The 19424-nt window shown below is 43.4% G+C and overlaps 1 protein-coding gene across 4 annotated transcripts in view; it reads left to right on the top strand.

Annotated features, from left to right (window-relative positions):
- Positions 1 to 19424, top strand: part of LOC128452465 (plexin-A1) — a 185222-nt gene that overhangs the window by 19209 nt on the left and 146589 nt on the right. For all 4 annotated transcript variants that reach the window (XM_053435529.1, XM_053435531.1, XM_053435530.1 and 1 more), the window contains exon 2: positions 14281 to 15651. In XM_053435529.1, coding sequence (XP_053291504.1) covers positions 14476 to 15651 — 1176 coding nt within the window. In that variant the 5' untranslated portion in view covers positions 14281 to 14475. The remainder of the gene's footprint in view (positions 1 to 14280; positions 15652 to 19424) is intronic.

Consider the following 19424-nt stretch of genomic DNA (forward strand, 5'->3'; position numbering starts at 1 on the left):
CAGTTAAACACATTTCAATCCGCAGGGAGCGGAGAATTTCTTTATCCCACAATGATTACTTCCCCCCCGATCAGGTTGTGTCTGTCTCTTCTCTGCAGAGTTTTGACCTCAGACTAAAAGTGCCAGTTTTATTCATCTTCTCTGCAGGGTACGCTCTGTGTGGGGCTACACACAGAGTCTGTTGTCTCCTTTGTAAATTCAGTTGTCACAAGGTTGGCAATTGTACAAGAAGTGCATGTGTGCAGATCCAGGGCTGTAGCATCCAGTGAGGCAGGTGTCCTATAAACCATAGTTATGTCTAGCTCAGTGTTGTGTTGAATCAGACGCTGATATATTTAGTCCCTCTTCTCCCCTGCCTTCTTCCCTCTCCTCCCCTCTTTGTCTCTGGCATTCCTCTCACTCACCACTCTTCCTCTCATCTTCCCCCGCTCCCACCAGCCTCTCCTTATCTCTCTTCCTCTGCGCTCACATTTCTGTCTTCCCAACACATTTCCCTCTGTGTTTTTCTTTCTCTCCATGTCTGTTCTTTTCCTCCCCCCACGCTCACCTCCTCCCCCGCAGAGCTCTGCCTCAGCCTGAATTCTGCTGCTGTAATGATACTGACAAACTCTTTGGACACAGTTTTAGCTTTGTTTCTCATCTGCCTATTTCTCTTTTTTCATTCACCAATCTTTCCCTCCCTCCGTCACTCGCTGCATTTAGACAAAGGAACTCAATTGGATGCCCACAAAATACACACACACACACACACACGCACAAAAAATACACACACACACACACAATCAATGTTTACACTAGTCAGTAATAATTGTGCTGTCTGCCAAGCTGACAGTCTTGGTAATATGACCTAATGAATGTGTGCTAGAGGTTGCCATGTATTTGTCTTGAACCCTCCCACCTCCTTGTCTGCCCCGTGACTGACTCACAATAGCTGATGTTACTTGTCCTTCTGGACCGACCAGTCGACCCAGCCCTTCCTTTTGGTCTGGCTCCAAGCAAGAGCAGCCAGGCGGCTCTCAAACAGCTCCAGCTTTCTGATCATGAAATTAACGTGTTGGACAAAAGACTGAAATTCTTCTTAAGCTATAGATCTAAAGGTTTTTTGAGGAAAAATACATAGTTTAAAAAAAAATTAAGAATCATCAAAAAAATGCTATATGGAATATCTAGGATTATATTTAATATAGAAATTAAAATGTCATATTTTCTCAAGGTTAGTGCAGATGTAGGGCTATAGAAATGTTAAGATTTGATGAAGCTGTCTGTATTTGGCGATTTTGCTCGGCCCCTGGAACACTTGATTAAAACTTGATTAAAGTGGTGTTGGCTGTAGTTATGTGACAGGCACTTGGTTGCCCACAAGCTGAGGAGGGAAAAAGGTTCCCTTTTAGCTAAACATGCAGAGACTGCTCTCCTCTTATCTCGCTCCATTCCTCCTCGTTCTGCCTCGCCGGCTATCTGAAAAAGTATCGTCAACTCATCTCATCTCACCCTTCTATCGCTCTCTCTCCCCTCCATTTCCATCACCTCTCTCTCCTGTCTCCTGCTTTTTTATTGCATGCTCTCTCACTCCAACTCCATCTCTCAGTCATATTTTTCATTCTCTTCTCCAACCTGGTCTCATCCTGATCTTTACCTCACTAAAGATCAGGATGATTTACTTTTACTTTTAAATAATCTTATCAATGTACAGTGGACAAAGTGAAAGCTTAAAAGTGTTGCACTTATGATTGTTTGCCAGTAAAGTACTAGACACACACGCACACACACACACACACACACACACGTGTAAGCACACTGGTCTTTGTCGCCGTCTCTATAGTGAAGCAGTGATGCATGGAGAGCCATGTGTTGCGCTTCACCAGGATTACAGTATTTGCTGACGACCAGGGACAAGACAGGAAATCGTCTGTGCTCTCGAGTTCCTATTCTCTTCCCCCTGAGCACCACACATGGGTGTGCACATACACTTACACACCCACACACTTTGCTCACGCACACAGGCTGTCTGCTGGCTTGAATATTCACCGGCTTAAACCGGGCTCCTGGGCTAAAAACGGCCGGGATTGAAGAGCTTCCTTTTGTTTCAGCTCCACAACTGTGCGACTGAATATAATTGGCAGTGGCCTCACATGACTGAGATGTACCTGTGCAATCTAAACCGGATGAATTGCCTTGTCCCACTGAGTTCCTGGACATGACAGCATCTTTGTTTAGTGTTTATGCTGTCGCAGATCTTCCTGCGTATTGTGAGAGTTTGATCATGTGGGTCACTGTGTTTTTCTGTGAATTATTTGTTGTTCGGTGCCTCTTGATTTTTATGCAGAACAAAAGCTTATGCAACCTCTTTTATTTGACCTGAACAGTAAATCAGAATCCCTTGAGGACATGTTTTTCAAAATAACTTACATTTGAACAATGCTGCTTGAAATGTTGGAGACCTGTGTGCACTTTTGATTATCCACGACATTTTGAACTGATTATCACTTTGTTTTTCGATGGATTCCCTGTTAAGGAATTAAACTTGCATTACCTCAGGACCGGACATCTGCACTAATCCTGATGTCTTGTGACAGATCTGAGGGCACAAATCGACTAAATACCATGTTACACAAGCCTGCCATAAACAATCTAGAGCATTGAATATAGCAATGTGGTCATAGTCAATGATATAGTTACTAATACTCAACAGTACATATGCGGAAACAGTATGGGCCATGATGGACAAAGATGGATTGGGATGCTGTCGGAGAATTCACAGATGAGAAGATATGAGCCAGATTAAGACTTGGACATGTGTCAAGTCTTTGAAGTGCTCTGGTTTTATTTCAATCCCTTTCATGATGTAATCTCAACAGTGAAATCAAAAAAGTATTTTGGATGGGACAGCCTTTCTCTAAGGATGAGCTTCACATCCTGCCTGTCAACACACACTTGTGAAACCACAGATATGAAAAGGCCAACACCCCACTGTACTTTGGACTTTTGTTTTCAGACTCATTCTCAAGCCTCAGCTCTGTGGCTCTGTCGGATTGAAAGTTGCCTGAGATTAATGTCAGTTTGGAGTTCAGATATCAGCATCTTTGAAGTATTTTTCAAATCTCTATTTTTCAGGAACTTCCTGCATAAAAACTTAAACTTATTTGAAGTATCTCATTAGCAGCTTCCGGTGCTGTTGCTTATAAATCATTACACGTGTTTAGTATTTGTGCGGTCCGAAGAAAAGCTGACTTTCCATGCTGTCGGTCCACATGCCTTAACTCTGGAAACATCACAACCAAAAAGAGGTGGTTACATTTATAGGACCCTTAAAACAAAAAGGAGACAGTGATTCTATTCAATGGCTTTCTCCTTGAAGCGACTCCTCGTCCACCCACGACCAACCACCACCAGCACTGTCCTCAAATCCACAGAGAGGATATATAATGGCAGCCTGTTTTTTCAACAATCAGGGCTCTCTGGTAAGTTTTTACAAAGCGGTGCGGCACAAGCCTACTCTAGCCCTCTTGGTGTCAAGGGTCAATCAAGCTCATAAATGGAGGGTGTGAGGAAGCGAGAGTAGGAGGGACGGGAGTTGCAGCTGAGGACAGCAGTGCTTGGTAATATGCTGTTTCGGGCAGAGTAGAGTGCATTCCACTATAGTGAACTCAGCAGGGAGAGTATAAGCACTGCTATGGAGGAATACACCAGTATTGTTGTAACAGAAGGAGCTCAAAACACAGGCTTTATTCGTGGATGATTGTAGTTAATGAACATACTTTAAAGCAGGGATGTATGATAGGATGGTAGATATCACGTGACAATATAGAAACGTGTGTGGTTTCACATTACGCTCTATTATATTTAGTTTTACTGCAAGTCACACTTTTTTAGGCAACACATGATGCGTTGCATGTCAAACACATGGAGAGAGTGTACAGCTGAGAGCCACAAAAGTACAGTTGATTAAACACTCCAATGTTGCAAGAGGCTTTTGCCCGTAACACACCACGTGACAAAACAGCTGCTGTGACAACTTGCATCTTCAAAGACATAGCTTCAATTGAAACGGTCTAGAAAAGATGTATGTTTTGAAGTTGTCATGAGCACACAACGTAAAGAAATGAAATATTTGTCAGTTGACAGTCTTATGACTGTGATCTAAATTAAGCCACTTCACTCCATCCCCTGACTGAACCTGTCCTCATGTTTCATGACATCACCACCAGTGCATCCACTTTGGAAAGCTCAAACCGCAGCTTGATGGGTGTGTAAATGCCTGTTACAAAACCTCAAGGATGTCTGTGGTTGACTTTCATTGTGACTGGTTTTAATTAGTGTTGAGTCAAGTCATGGGGTGGCATGTTGACACATGCCTTTCATGCAGGTGCAGCTTTGTTATGTTGTTTTCATTGTTTTAATATGTTGAACAGAAAGTTGCACCTTATCTCAAATCTAAACACTGTAAGTAGACAGGTGTCATGTTAAAGGACCTGTGTTGGATCATAAAGCAGGTGAACTTAAACCCAGTTCACTTAATCTCAAACATGGGTCCTCCGAGGTGGTCTGGTACGCATGTGGCCACATTCTTCTCACTGAGAAAACTAATGTGTCCACATGTGAAGGGTCGTCTACTCAGCTGTGCTCCTCTGACCCGCCACAGTGTCACAATCATTCAAATGTATTTTTACTTCTGAGTACTTCTCAGTGCCCATACGTTGGTTGGTTTGGGTACAACGCCACAATATTATCATTGATGCGGGCATAATGATTTCTTCTTTTCCATAGTAGATCTGCATTTCGTCCCAGGCAACATCATGTGGTTTACAGATGAGACATACCTGTTTATTTGCAAATAAGGCAGGGAAATGAGACGTGGTCAGATGTGGTCACAGGAGACACATAAAGGACAAATTTCAATTTCAGTTGTGAACGGATGCATTCAACACTGTCCACTTGTTATCGTATCTCTCAGGACAGATGTAAATACCAGTTTTGAATAGCAATATTGCTCACAGTAGTGCTCTTTTTATATGTGAGACAAGAAATGTTTTTTTTCCATTTACAAAAGTTAGATTGTCTTGCTTAGATGTTGGACACATTGTTATCGGTGATGAAGATAAATAAAGGTAGATAAAAACATCCGTTGCAGATTAGTTATAACATCCAAAACTCCAGGTTTCATTCTTCATTGCACAAATGGTTAATTCCAACCTCACATCTTAAATGTAATCCTGCCTGGTAAAACAGTTGATAACCTCTTGTTGCATGTCATCACCTCCTCTGATCCTACAACCTCGCTGTAGTTCTCCTAAAGCCCTCTCAAACAGATAAAGCATTAGCTTAATGCTGTAGACAATAGTGCAAGCTCAGTGTGATTTGGCCTCAGTGAGCCAGTGGTGAAACGTTAAACTGACTGCACTGTTACTGCATTACTTGTTGGCATATCAGGCATATTCTGGCCTTGACCTACATATAGCCTACCTCTCCCACCTACACACACACACACACACACACACACACACACACACACACACACACACACACACGGACACACAAACAGCCACACACACACACACACACACACACACACACACACACACACACACACACACACACACACACACACACACACACACACACACACACACAGGATTTGTCATGGAAAGAAAGACCCAGCCACACAAACACAGTCGAGAGATTAAGTGTAAACCACTAATCTGACGGGGCCTGCATCTGTGTGTTTGTGTGTCTGCGCTCCCTTATGAAATGTGGGCAGGTTTTTATGCAATGGCTGGCTCAACAGTGTTTCACTCCGTCTTAGCAGCAGGAATGACAGCCTTAGTTTTTCCAGGAATGTCAGCCCTGAGGAGAGAAGAAGGGAGGAGAAAACGTGTTCCCATGCTCATGTTGTGATCCACATCAATTTGGTGCATAAGCAATTTGAGTTTTATTTGGGCTAGTGCAACTCTTGAGTCATAGAAGGTGGAAGAGCATGACAGAGAAGACACAAATAGAAATTTGAGCTGCAAAACCGGAAGAGAGAAACGAAGCCAGAGCGAGAGGATTTGGTCTGATATAAAGATGGAGACATACAGTGCCTTGCACAAGTATTCACCCCCCTTGGACTTTTTCCCATTATGTACTGTTACTAACTGGAATTCAAATAGACTTAAATAAACTTTTTCCCGTTTGATCAACAAAACATGAAGAGTACTTTGGAGGTGCAAAATAAATTTTATTGTGACACAAACAATAATGAGAACAAAAAAGTTGACATCTGTTGGGTGCATAAGTATTCACCCCCCTGTGTCAATACTTGGTAGAACCCCCTTTCGCTGCAATTACAGCTGCAAGTCTTTTGGGGTATGTCTCTACCAGCTTTGCACATCTAGAGATGGAAAGGTTTGTCCATTCTTCTTGGCACAAAAGATGAAGCTCAGTCAGATTGGATGGAGACCGTCTGTGAACCGCAATCTTCAAGTCTTGCCATAGATTCTCTATTGGATTGAGGTCTGGGCTTTGACTGGGCCATTTTAAGACATCAACATTCTTTAATCCAAAACATTCCTTTGTAGCCCTGGCTGTATGTTTAGGGTCATTGTCCTGCTGGAAGATGAACCTCCGCCCCAGTCTCAAGTCTTTTGCAGACTGCATCAGATTTTCTTCAAGGATTTCCCTGTATTTGGCTCCATCCATCTTTCCCTCTATTCTGACCAGTTTCCCTGTACCTGCTGAAGAGAAGCATCCCCACAGCATGATGCTACCACCACCATGTTTCACTGTTGGGATGGTTTGCTCAAGGTGATGGGCAGTGTTGGGTTTTCGCCACACATAGCGTTTTGCATTGAGGCCAAAAAGTTCAATTTTGGTCTCATCTGACCAGAGCACCTTCTTCCACATGTTTGCTGTGTCTCCCACATGGCTTCTGGCAAACTCCAAACGGGATTTTTTATGGATCCCTTTCAACAATGGCTTTCTTCTTACCACTCTTCCATAAAGGCCAGATTGGTGGAGTAGACGACTAATAGTTGTCCTGTGGACAGATTCTCCCACCTCAGCTGTGTATCTCTGCAACTCCTCCAGAGTAACCATGGGCCTCCTGGTTGCTTCTCTGATTAATTTTCTCCTTGTCCGACTCTTCAGTTTAGGTGGACGGCCTCCTCTAGGTTGTGCCACATTCTTTCCATTTTCTTATGATGGATTTTATGGTGCTCAGAGAGATGTTCAAAGCTCTGGATATTTTTTTATAACCTAACCCTGCTTCATATTTCTCCACAACTTTATCCCTGACCTGTTTGGTGAGCTCCTTGGTCTTCATGATGCTGTTTGTTCAGTAATGATCTCCAACAAACTCTGAGTCCGTCACAGAACAGGTGTATTTATACTGAGATTAAATTGCAGACAGGTGGACCCTATTTACTAATTATGTGACTTGCAAATGTGACTTGTGAATGCAATTGGTCGCACCAGATCTTTGTTAGGGGTTTCACAGTAAAGGGGGTGAATACATATGCACTCAACACTTTTCAGATTTTTATTTGTAAATAATTGTGAAATCCATGTAATATTTCCCCCCACTTCCAAATGATGCACTATTTTGTGTTGGTCCATTACATAAACTCACGATGAAATAAATTCTAATCTGTGGTTATACCATGACAAAATGTAGAAAAGTCCAAAGGGGGTGAATACTTATGCAAGGCACTGTATACAGTTCATGTGTTATTGTAATGAAGAGGGCTGTGTGCTTGAGAGACACCCTGGGGTCTTTCATCCTGTTTTTACCAGTCAAATCTGCCACAATGTTCATAAACCGTTCAGGTGGCGTTCATAATCCTAGCATCTCAAGCCGCTCGGGAAGTGTTCAAACACTACTGCTGCTCGGCACAGAATTCTAGTATAATGATAGCTTTGTGAGGAGAAGTGAGATTTGAGGGATAAATCGGGTTCCGCACACACACACACCTGTCACTCAGATTACCTCACACATACAAATATACTCGGTATGTATTTGTTTGATGAGCTGATGAATTCCTCAGAGGTCTGTCCACAGCACATTCTCTCCATGCATTCCAGTGCAGAGCAGACTTGGTTCGATTCAGAGATTTGGTAGGAGCTGGTGTCCGTGTCGGCATGAAATGTGTAAACACAGACACACACACTACACATCACACATTAGGAGACACACACCCCTCCTTCTTCTCTCTCATTTTCGACAAATGCAGGGGGGAGCAGAGACAACTGTGCTGTCGGCTTAGAGCACAGGCACATATTTATATGACCGTGCCCCCACCACACACACAAGCTCATTAGAACAGAAACTTATATATCGCCATGTCTCTTAAGTAGTATCTGTTGGCGTATAATCCAATTTCTAAAAACACAAGAAAGAGTGTGTTTTTATTGTTATTTCGAACAAGGAGTGGCTGAATTTTTGGAAGGTAGTGCCCACAGTCGGTCTTCTGTCTCAGAGTGGCAGCTGTCTCTCTCTCTCTCTCTCTCTCTCTCTCTCTCTCTCCCCCCCCCCTCTCTCTCTTTCTCCTTCTCTCTCTTTCTCTCTCTTCTCTCTCTCACACACACACACACACACACACACACACGCGTCTGTTATCCTAACAACACATTGGGTGTCAGAGAAGCAGGTGTCCTTGTCCATATTGGCTCTCCAGCCCTTCAGTGTGCCAGTAGATTGTCTGGTAGTCTCCACCCTCATTCTTGGGCAGGCTGCTGATTTAAGCTTGGGAAACGAGACAGGCATAATATGTAGCAGAGTATGGCAGCTTATTGAACAGCAACAAAAAAAAGCTTTTAAGGCGGGTTTCCATGTTTTTAATGATTGTTTATTATGATGTGTTTTATGACCTGTTATCTCTTGACAGTCTCTCAAAAACATTTTACAATCATCAGATTCCATTATTCCATGCAACAGAGCTGAGCAGCTTGTAAAGTTGATGAAAAGACTTTATTCTCGGCTAAAATACTTGAAATTATCAGAACAATCCGAGGACCTTGAGAGTTTTTCTACTCTGAAGCTTTTCCTCAACTCCTTCTTCTCAAGGGTAGCCACTAGACAGCTCTAGATCAGATTTTATCACTCCAGCCGGGATGATAGCTTGAACATCAGCCCAGCAAGGTGCTTTAAAGACACAGGGCTCAATTTGTTCCAGTGTCTGTCTTAATAATACACACACACGGACACACACACACACACACACGCATACACACGCATACACACAACTTTTGCACAGTAGAACAAGGCATTTTTTTGGCAGGCCACCTGCCACTGAGAGAGAGAAAGGGCACAAGCGCTTGTCCTCCACTAAACTGATTTACGTTGGCACTAAAACAGAACTCATAAGGGCTTTTTATGCTCCCTGAGACTTGCCAGTCAGCTTGTTCCCCCGGCCAAGGCAGGAAGGAAATGATACAAGATACCACAATTCACAACACTGCTTTATTGTCAGACCTCTTGAAAATTGCTCTTACCTCCTCTGGAATTTGTCTTGGCTTGCTTGGTGAGAGGAATATAGGAAAAGTTGTTTTTGGCAATAAAAAGTTCTTGCCCAAATGCTTTATATGTTCTTTGTTCCGCACTAAATGTATTAGTCACCTCTTTTCTGTCTGATAAATAAATAATATGAAGTAATATCACATAAATGCACATCAGATCTCTAGAATTGTTCTGCGTTCAAATGGAACTTGTGAGGTCATGGGCACGACGTCGAATGTTGTGTACTCAACATGCTTGCTCGAGTCATTAGAACACAGCTAGAAGCTACAGAGGCAAAATAGGAAAGCTAGCAGCTGTTGAACATTGTGATTGTGCAAAGGCATAACGACGGAGGTAAAAGAAGAGGCAGAGGGTAACGTCAACATTTTTCTTGCACCTATTAGAGAATCTATACGACGAAAATATATAAAGGAAAAATTTGCTTTCATCGTTTCACAACATCAAACGGGTCACAAATCATCGCCTTGTCAAGAAGAGAGACTCTTTTTGTGAACACAATAAACATGAAACCACTATTGTTATTTAAAAATGAGGACCTTTTTGAAGAAATGTCCATGGACATTAAAACATGGGTTAGAATATTCCTTGATCATACACCAGTGAATTGTGTAATAATGTTGACATTCTCTGATAATCCTCTGCGGACAGACAGAGTGATTGCTTTGTTGGAGTGCTTGAGATTTGATTCTGTGGTGTGTGTTCGAGCGTTTTAGCCTCTATGTGGCTTATATTGGTGACCTGACCCCCCCAATGCCTCTGAGCCCCTGAGGCGGCCTTTGATTGGGACATGTGTCAGACTGGCTGGATAAGCAGGCAGCAAATGACCAGCGTGTACCATGCTTACCTGCATGCGTGTGTCTCCGCACAAGACTGTAAAGAGAGCAAACCATATTGTCTATCCTGTTCTGACTCTAGGTGTCTTATACATCTGTTTGAGATCTTCTTGTCTGTCCAGGGATTGCCACCCATCCCTTCGTCAATTCACCCACCCGTCAGTGTGTTGGGGGGGATGGTAATCCATTTTTCCCATATGCAGATAGTGGCGGTGAGATTAGGCAGACCCTGGGAGAGGATTACGGCTTCGGGGCTTGGCTCCCCTTCTCTCTTACCTCCTCTGTAACCATCCAACCCCCCCTACCCCACCACTTCCTGCCTCCTCCTCATGCTGTTCAATCCCTCACCCACCCCTCACTCATCTCCCTTTCCTCCCCTGGGCAACTCTCCAATCTCTGGAGTGTGTTGGCTGCTGAGAGAAGAGGTGGAGGACAGATTAAGATAGAGACCCATTTATTTTTTTGTATGTGTTTTGATTTGCATGTGCATAATGTACAGGATAAGTGTGTTTTGACGTGTTTGTGTGCATATGTTATAGACCAATTGAGAGGAGAGGCAGTGTAGTGCGTGTGTATGTTGGCTTGTGCACAGTGTGTGTCTTTTAAACCTCATTGCTTTCAGTAACCTCTGTGATTATGCCATGGTTGGGTTACAATAATTGACTTTGTGCATACGAGTGTGTGTCTCTCGAGAATTTGCATTAATTTCCACAGCCTTGCCTTTTATTTACTCCCACACATTGTCCCCATCTTCCTTCTTATGTTTTCCTTCCTCGGTTCACATGTTGTGATGCAGTGCAGAGGACAGAGAATTTTTTTGAGTGCTGCTCTTCTTCCTTCCTCATCATCATCCCTCTCTCGCCACCTTCTCCTCCTCTTTCTCCCCTCCAGTGGTGAGTGCCGTAATTGATATGCCACCGGCAATAAATCAGCGCAGCTCTAGGCTCCGAGCAGCGAGCGCTGTCTGAAGGGAACGAGTTTAGGTGCCTTGGAGAACAGGGTGGGAGACGGAGAGGGAGAGTGGATCGAGCTCTGCTCACAAGACTCGCCATCCACTCACCACTTCACAAGACCCAGCAATTTCCCCACAGCGCACTAGAAAACACACACACCACCCCGGGTCTTCTCAGGATTCCAACCCTTGTCAAACCTAATAAACAAAATGAGGTAAAGCTGCGTAAGGACATCTTCTACCTCCCTTCAATCTCTCATTCTTATTCCTGTTCCTGACGCCCATAGGGATGTACAGTCCTGTCAATTGATGGGACATCCTGATATCAAATCCAATCAACTTGGCCCCTTCCAGCCCCTCCCCTCTAATGCTTTTCCCTCATGTGATAACGGCCTTGGTTCCCTCGATATCGCGGCTGCCCTCTCCCAAAGCCACAGACACGTTCCGGCCAGAAATGATTGACATGTTTTTCCTTGATGGTGCGAGATATGGCTCGTAACCTTGTTCCAGTGCTTTTCCCACCATTTCACTTTAGTTGTGGAGGAAATTGAAATTGAACAGGGTCTGGAAGGATAAGGAGGGAGGGAGAAAACTGAGACATTTAAGGAAAGGAGATGTTTGTAAGAATAGGAGTGATTGACTATATCCTCAACAGCTAAGCGTGTGTGCTATGACAGGAGATGGAAATGGAAGGATTGTGGACTTCTTTTCATGTATCTAGCAAAGTTTATATTTGGGAGATGAACAATTCCATGCTGTGTTTTTACTTGGGTGTTTGTTGTGATGTCACAGTCTTATTAATGGGATAGATTATAAGCAGCCGGAGACCCCTTGATGCAATTTGTTTTGCCACTCGCACTGTTTTACATCAAGCTGCAGGTGGCTTGAATTAAGAGGAATTTTCATAAGGACTTTTTTAAGGTTGTCTCATTCTTCAATCTCTCATTTGCTCCCTCCCTCTCTCTAACTCATTGTATATTTTTTCCGCACTTGAAAATGACAAAGGAAAATGAGGCAGCCGGCCTCCCTACGTGCTGCCACGCTTTGAATTGACATCTGCTCTCGAAGCACTGCACAACCGTTCTGTTGAACACGAAATAATTTTTTCATAGGCTGGCTAGTCACTTTATTACGGCTGCTTATGTCACAGAGGCCACCATCCACATCAAGTCATTTTAATCTCAGAGTAGAGAATGGGGTTTTATCTGATGCCGCTCCAGCCCGTCTGTCTGCAGTTACCGTGCTGAGGTGCCTCAATCCACAGGGCTCCCCTGGTGTTTGATTTAAGCGTAGGTAGAGCCCTGATTAAAATGCAGCAGCAGTGCTTCCCTTTGTTTGGCTCCCGCTGCTCCTCACTTTCTCTTCTGCTTCTCTGTCTGTATGTCTTTCTGTCCATGCAGTATCTATTATTCTCTTTCCCTCTTTCACATTTTTCTTCCTGTATTCCTCTTTTTTCTCTCTCTTGTACACTTGTCTTTTCCCAGCGTTTTATTTGTGGAAATTGGATGACACAACCTCTCCATGAACCTGGCTAGCGTTGTCACAGCTGAGCTATGGTTTGCTATTCCATGACCATTGCTGCCGCAAATTCTCTCCTCTCCTGTTTACAGCAAGAGTGACTACAACTGATGAACAATTCAGTAACTCGTCTTGCTGGGGTCCTTAATTCTCCCAATACTTTCAAAACTGCATTTTTCTCTTTTAGTGTTTACTCACAGCCTCCCACAAGCCCTTCTCAGGGATAGCTGTACAAAGCATAAAGGATAAAACATTCATCCCTCAGAGCTTGGCTAACTGACCACTCTTCCTGACCTGTTAAGCTCGGTGATTGATAGACAGATAGCCTTGCTCCTGAGTGGTTTACCAGATGGGCAGCAGGACGTGGAAACAGAGACATTCCTCGGTCGCTTTCCTCTCTCTCTTTTCTCCTTTTGATTTTGCTCTAGCCCATGCTTTTGTCTCCCTCAACCCCCTTAGCCATCTTCCTACCCTTCTCATCTCTCCCTAGTGTCTCTCATCTTTTCTGACTTGGTGTGGTCATAAAACACCCTTCGTGCAGACACTTTGATAGTCAAGGTGAAATTGAAGCGTGCAGGTCTCAAGGAGAGTTGCTTCCTGTTTTGCATAATCAGCGTTTACAGGAGAACTAATGTCCCACTATTGCTGGAACATGATTGTCCTGTCAAGTAACAGCATGTGCCCTGCAGACCCTGCTCATCATCACTGTACTGTCATTGAAAATACCTGAAGGGACAAATACTCTTTAAAGGGCTGGTCGACTGGTTGATCTGTTGGTCTAATGTTAAATGTTGGTACTGTCTCCAGTGTTACATTCACAGGGGAGAAATACTCCACATCAACAGCTTTGTATGATTAACGTTATGTTCTGCATATTTTTCTTTAGATAAGTTATATATTTTTCTTTATAATATACAGTATATATTGTAAATGTAGGTCCCTGAGGGGAAGTGGAGTGTCTTTGTTAACCTGGTGTGCTGCTACATGAGCCTGGTACCTTTATACAGCTGTTGGTGTAATTACAATAAGGGGTTACTGGATGTTATGTTGATACAGTTCAAACTATTACAGGAAAGTGTTTGCACAGACCTGGCTATAAATTGTTTGCTGTCAATATAACAGGCCCCACTGGCAACTTTTCAAACACATGCCTCCTCGAAAAACACCACAGTAACGTTGAAAAATATGAAATATTAAATAGTTCAGTGTGGTGGGTCTATAACTCACTCCAGCATCAGTTGTATTACATGTTCAGTGCTTTTCATAATCGGCCCATGGCTCCCCAGCCATCTTCACTCATAATTAAATGCTGACACATTCTCGCCTTCCAGACTTGATTTTATATCATTTATCATTAAGGCATCTTGAGTGTTCTTTCGCAATATGTGAGGCGTTGAGGCCTCTCTTTTGCTTTATGCATAATTCATAGGAAATGTTCCTTGGTCACTCACCATGTTTTTTTGTTGTTTTTTTTTACCTTCCAGGGCTCCCACCTCACTCCTATGGATGATGTTCCTGATGATGGCTTGCAACTCTGAAAACAGGACCACGCAATAATAGTCGTTTCCCTTATCCTTTTCTCTCTTTAAAACTACCCCCCTTATTCCTTGATAATAGAGCTGAGAAGAAAGAAAATCCTGATTTGGGAATTGAACAGAGTGTGTCTAAACAGCCGAGATATGTGTCCCTTAGCCCGGTCAGTGGCTTCCCCTGGCCCAGGGTTTCTCTTCTTGGGGCTTTTGCTTATCATGAGCTCTTCTGTCTGTGGAGGCCGACCCCCACCCTTCAAACGATTTGCCCCTGCTGAGTGGGGGCTCACTCATCTTGCCATACACAACACAACTGGAGAAGTGTATGTGGGAGCTGTCAATTGGATCTTCAAGCTGTCAAGCAACCTGACCAAACTGCGCAACCACATGACTGGCCCAGTGGTGGACAATGAGAAGTGCTACCCTCCGCCCAGTGTCCAGTCCTGCCCACATGACTTGGCCATGGCTCCAAATGTGAATAAACTTCTTCTCATAGACTACGCACAGAACCGCCTCATTGCCTGTGGAAGCACCTCACAGGGCATCTGCCAGTTTCTACGTCTGGATGATCTTTTTAAGCTCGGTGAGCCCCACCATCGCAAGGAGCATTACCTCTCCAGTGTGGCAGAGTCTGGTACCATGTCTGGGGTGATCATAAGCTCCCCCCACAGTCCTACCAGTAAGCTGTTTATTGGAACCCCCATCGATGGCAAGTCTGAATACTTTCCAACTCTGTCCAGCCGCAAACTGATGGAGAATGAAGAAAATGCTGACATGTTCAGCTTTGTGTACCAGGATGAGTTTGTCTCCTCCCAGCTGAAGATCCCCTCGGACACTCTGTCCAAGTTCCCTGCTTTCGACATCTATTATGTGTACAGCTTCAGCAGTGAGCAGTTTGTCTATTATCTGACAATGCAGCTGGATACCCAACTGACTTCGCCCGATGCCAGCGGAGAGCAGTTCTTTACCTCCAAAATCGTCCGCCTCTGTGTGGATGACCCCAAGTTTTACTCCTATGTCGAGTTTCCCATTGGCTGCACTAAAGATGGGGTAGAGTACCGTCTGGTGCAGGATGCCTTCTTGGCTCGACCAGGCCGGCAGCTGGCCAACTCTCTGGGGATCTCTGAGAATGAAGACATCCTCTTCACAGTCTTCTCTCAGGGTCAGAAGAATCGAGCTAAACCACCTAAAGAGTCAGCATTGTGTCTGTTCACCCTAAGGAGGATAAAGGAGAAGATCAAAGAAAGGATTCAGTCCTGTTACAAGGGAGACGGGAAACTCTCCTTACCCTGGCTGCTCAACAAGGAACTCGCCTGCATCAACTCGGTAAGCACAAAACTTTCTATCTGTTCTTTCTGCTTGTTTTCTTTTTCGTCAGAAGGAATCAGTTACTTATCAATCAAGGCAATCAAAGTATAGTAATGTTATAATAAAGTGAATCAAAACAGAACCCCTGGTGCTTTTATATTGAAACATTTGATTCCATTAGGCAGGAAGTATTCATGTACTTGCTGTTTTCTTTGTTGTCAATTTAAGTAAGGATTTATTAATTGTGATTGTGACAAACTGGCGACGTCTTTGCTGTTTTATCAAACAAAACAGCTCTCTGGTTCACTTGCTGATGCTCACAGGCAAACTGGCTTTCTTGTGAGCTAACTGTTAGCTGCTTGTTGTTTTTACACAGCCTCATTTCAAATATTAAATTAAATATATATTCTGGAATCATCATGGTGATTATAAAATTGTTAAACCATTATACTCAAGTGACTCAGTTGTTATCCAAGAGTGAAAGTTATTCCTCTTAACAAATCAGTCTTCAGGGAAATGTGTACTGTCCACTTTGGAAAGTATTGTTGCCAGCAAACAAAGGCATACATGCATATATAGGTCAAATATTAAAGATTAGTCTTGATGTCAGTACATTAACATCTCTGAAACTGTCTGCTCCAACTTTTCCACTCAGCCTTTTCCACTACACACATGCTAATTGAACACAGGCCTACGCCACATTCATTCACAAGGACCACTGCTGCATGCCCGCAGTGATTAACAATACAAAACATGGAAAGCTCTTATTCCCCTCTCCCCCTGTCTTCTTTTCGCTTTTTTCCGAGACATCTTCTTTTTCCCCACAGCCTTGTGTTGCTTTGATTTAGTCAGACAGGGGACATCATTAGCCTTGTCCCCTGGATTTGTGCAATGTCACTCACAAGCACACACACACACTCTCACAAACCCACACACAGCTTGGTTTGGTGCGCTGCGGTGTGAGATCCTGGGGGATAGCATAAGCTACACTTGGTTTTTACTAACTGAGCCACAGTGCATGGCCCTGCATGCATTACAGAGGCTACCTCTCACACAGACACACATATGTGCACTTACACTGAAGATATTACACAACAGCATACCATCTTCATAGTGAACATACAACTGCTCATGTTCTTTATTTTCTCTAACCTTCATTCTTGATTCATCCATCTCCCTGTGCTCAACCACTCTCTATATCTTGAAACCCGCCTGAATATATTTCCGTTCCATCTATTAGTGTTTAGTGTACCTCTTAGTTGACCACCTGTCTTAGAGACCCCATCTTCCATCCCTTGTGCTCTTTAAAATCACCCATCCTTCGCTTTCCATCTTGCTCTCTCTTAAGAAAGCCTAATTATAAGACCAGTTTTAAAGCTTTAAATGTCAGCGCACACAATGTTCCTGGCAGGTATCTTCGCCGCGCACACACAGAAACCATTCATCCTGAGCCGAGTCTAATGGAGTGAGATACTTTGTAAAAACAGCACTCTTCCTCTGTGTAGTTCTCTATTAGCTTGGCTGCACAGGCGTTTTTTTGTGCGGTATTGAAAGTGATGTGAATCACCCAACAAGGACTCACCTCCCTTTCTTCTGCCTTTCAGACATCTTCTGTACATGTAGTCTCTCTCTTATTCAGTGGTTGTCTTCATTCTTTACTGGGGTTTTTCTTTTTTCGGGCCCATCACGCTCACAATAGCTCCGAGGCAAAAAGCAGGCTATCTCATTCATTTCAATTAGACCTTTGCCCCGGTGCAACAGGCGCTCTTAGTGCAGAGTGCAATGGTATAACATCACATGTTAGAGAGAAGAATTTCACTTCCTTTTTTACAGTGCAACGCCAATCATTATCCTACTTTACTGCAACACAAATGCTGCATGTGAAACTGCTGTGCTTATTTACTCTTATCTAGTGAGGAAAAGTATTGCCATCATGATAACTTAGACAACAATAGACCAATAGAATCCAACCTCAAAGGAGAATAATCAGCTGGAGAGTGTGTTGGCTTTTTGATAAGACTCACTGGTTTGCATTTCATCTACCTCGGCCATATCAATGTAGCCTTTACTTTTTATAGCTGGGAGAGCACAGATGCACTATTAGCATTAATGAAGTCATACCAGTGAGCCATAATGCAAATTACCAGGGCTCTGCAAACAGCACACCTAAATGGTATGCAGCCCATCAAAATTCATCATAGTTTGAACCCGCTAGATTTGATTAGAGATTTCTAATAACATCCAATAACAACATATTTAAAAAAAATATGCTGTAGCTCTAACAAGCTCTGGCTAACTACACTACTGCGAATCACTTCTGCGTAGCTTTAAAAAGAAGTACATGCCAGTGGCATTACAAAGCAACAGCTGGAGAGTGAAAGAAGAAGGAATTTCCAGGTAAACAAAACTGATGAGGTTTTGACATCGGTGCGCCTCACAGTTACATGTTATTGCTTCACATTTGCCATTACTATTAATTCATGTTTGTTTGATCCTCGTTTCTGTCCCACATCCCTCTCCCTGTCCCGTTCACACAGTCAGCCTCGTTACCAACATTACTGGAGTTTAGATAAGAAATACATTCACTGATATTTTATCACCACTTAAACATCCCCTCAAAACTGTTGTCCTGTATAAGCTGTCATATATGACTATGTAATAGCCTCAGATATAAGCCCATTGGCTGACCCCGTGACAGCAGCAAGGCTCGAGGGGTCAGCCTCAGGTTAATGATGTCTGCCACGCTTGACCCTAAGCACTGACCTAATGTCAGCTGCTCGCCACTGACCGTAACCTCAGTCAGTGGTTCTTGAAGACCTCAAGTGTGACCTCAGATCAGTGCATGACATCTTTTCTCAGTGCGGAGGCGGATGCTGTGAAAAATAGAAAAGGCAGAATCAGACGGAAGAATCAGGGAAAGCATTTAAATATAAACATGCATATCTTAACATGAATGGCTAGACAGGATTCCCCCACATTCTAAAGATAGATGCTTTCATTAAGTGTAATTACATGTTAATGATATATTGCTGGGTTATACTGTTACTGCAAACAACAGTAAAAGTCAAGGCAAGTTGCTTACACAGGGCAACAGACACTGATAATTGATGTAAAAAAAATGGAATAAGGCTATTTTTTCATGCAACAACTTCTTAATGTGACCAACAGTTGATTTTAATCTGAACATTTGGCTACCTGATCATCCAGATGAGCTTTTGGGCCCATTTACAGATTTTGAAACATTATGTTTCTAGCAGGTTTGGCTCTGTCCTGCCCCTTTGCTGCATGGCTTTGTTGCTCTCTCGCTCATATATCAGTGCTCTTAGTAAAGGCCATAGTGCCAGAACATTGATATGACTAAAGCGTCTTTCTAAATGCCAGCTCCCCACTGGCTCAACAGATGGACTCTAAGTAAGGAAAAACTCCAACAACTAATAGGGAGTCATTCCTCCAACCGATCCAGGTATATGAACTGAAGATATCTTGACTCTTCAGTGCTCACATTTTTCAGCTACCCGTGTTCGGCGCTGAGCCCTGCCCAGTTTCCCAACCACTCCTGGAATTCAAATGCACTTCTCTAACCTCTTGACTACAAACTCATAAATGGCCTCCTCTACTACATTTGACTGAGCAGTGTGGGATAAGCTGTTTGATGTGGGAGGAAGGGTGAATGAATTTAGCTTGACCCTGCCATAGATCTGGTGAGAGGGCAGGGCAGAGGGGGGTTGAGCCCTGGACAGCTGTTAGCCACATAGCAATGATGGATGAGCGAGCTGTCTGTTAGCTCCCTC

Source organism: Pleuronectes platessa, chromosome 2, assembly GCF_947347685.1.
Source record: "Pleuronectes platessa chromosome 2, fPlePla1.1, whole genome shotgun sequence".
NCBI lineage: Eukaryota > Metazoa > Chordata > Actinopteri > Pleuronectiformes > Pleuronectidae > Pleuronectes > Pleuronectes platessa.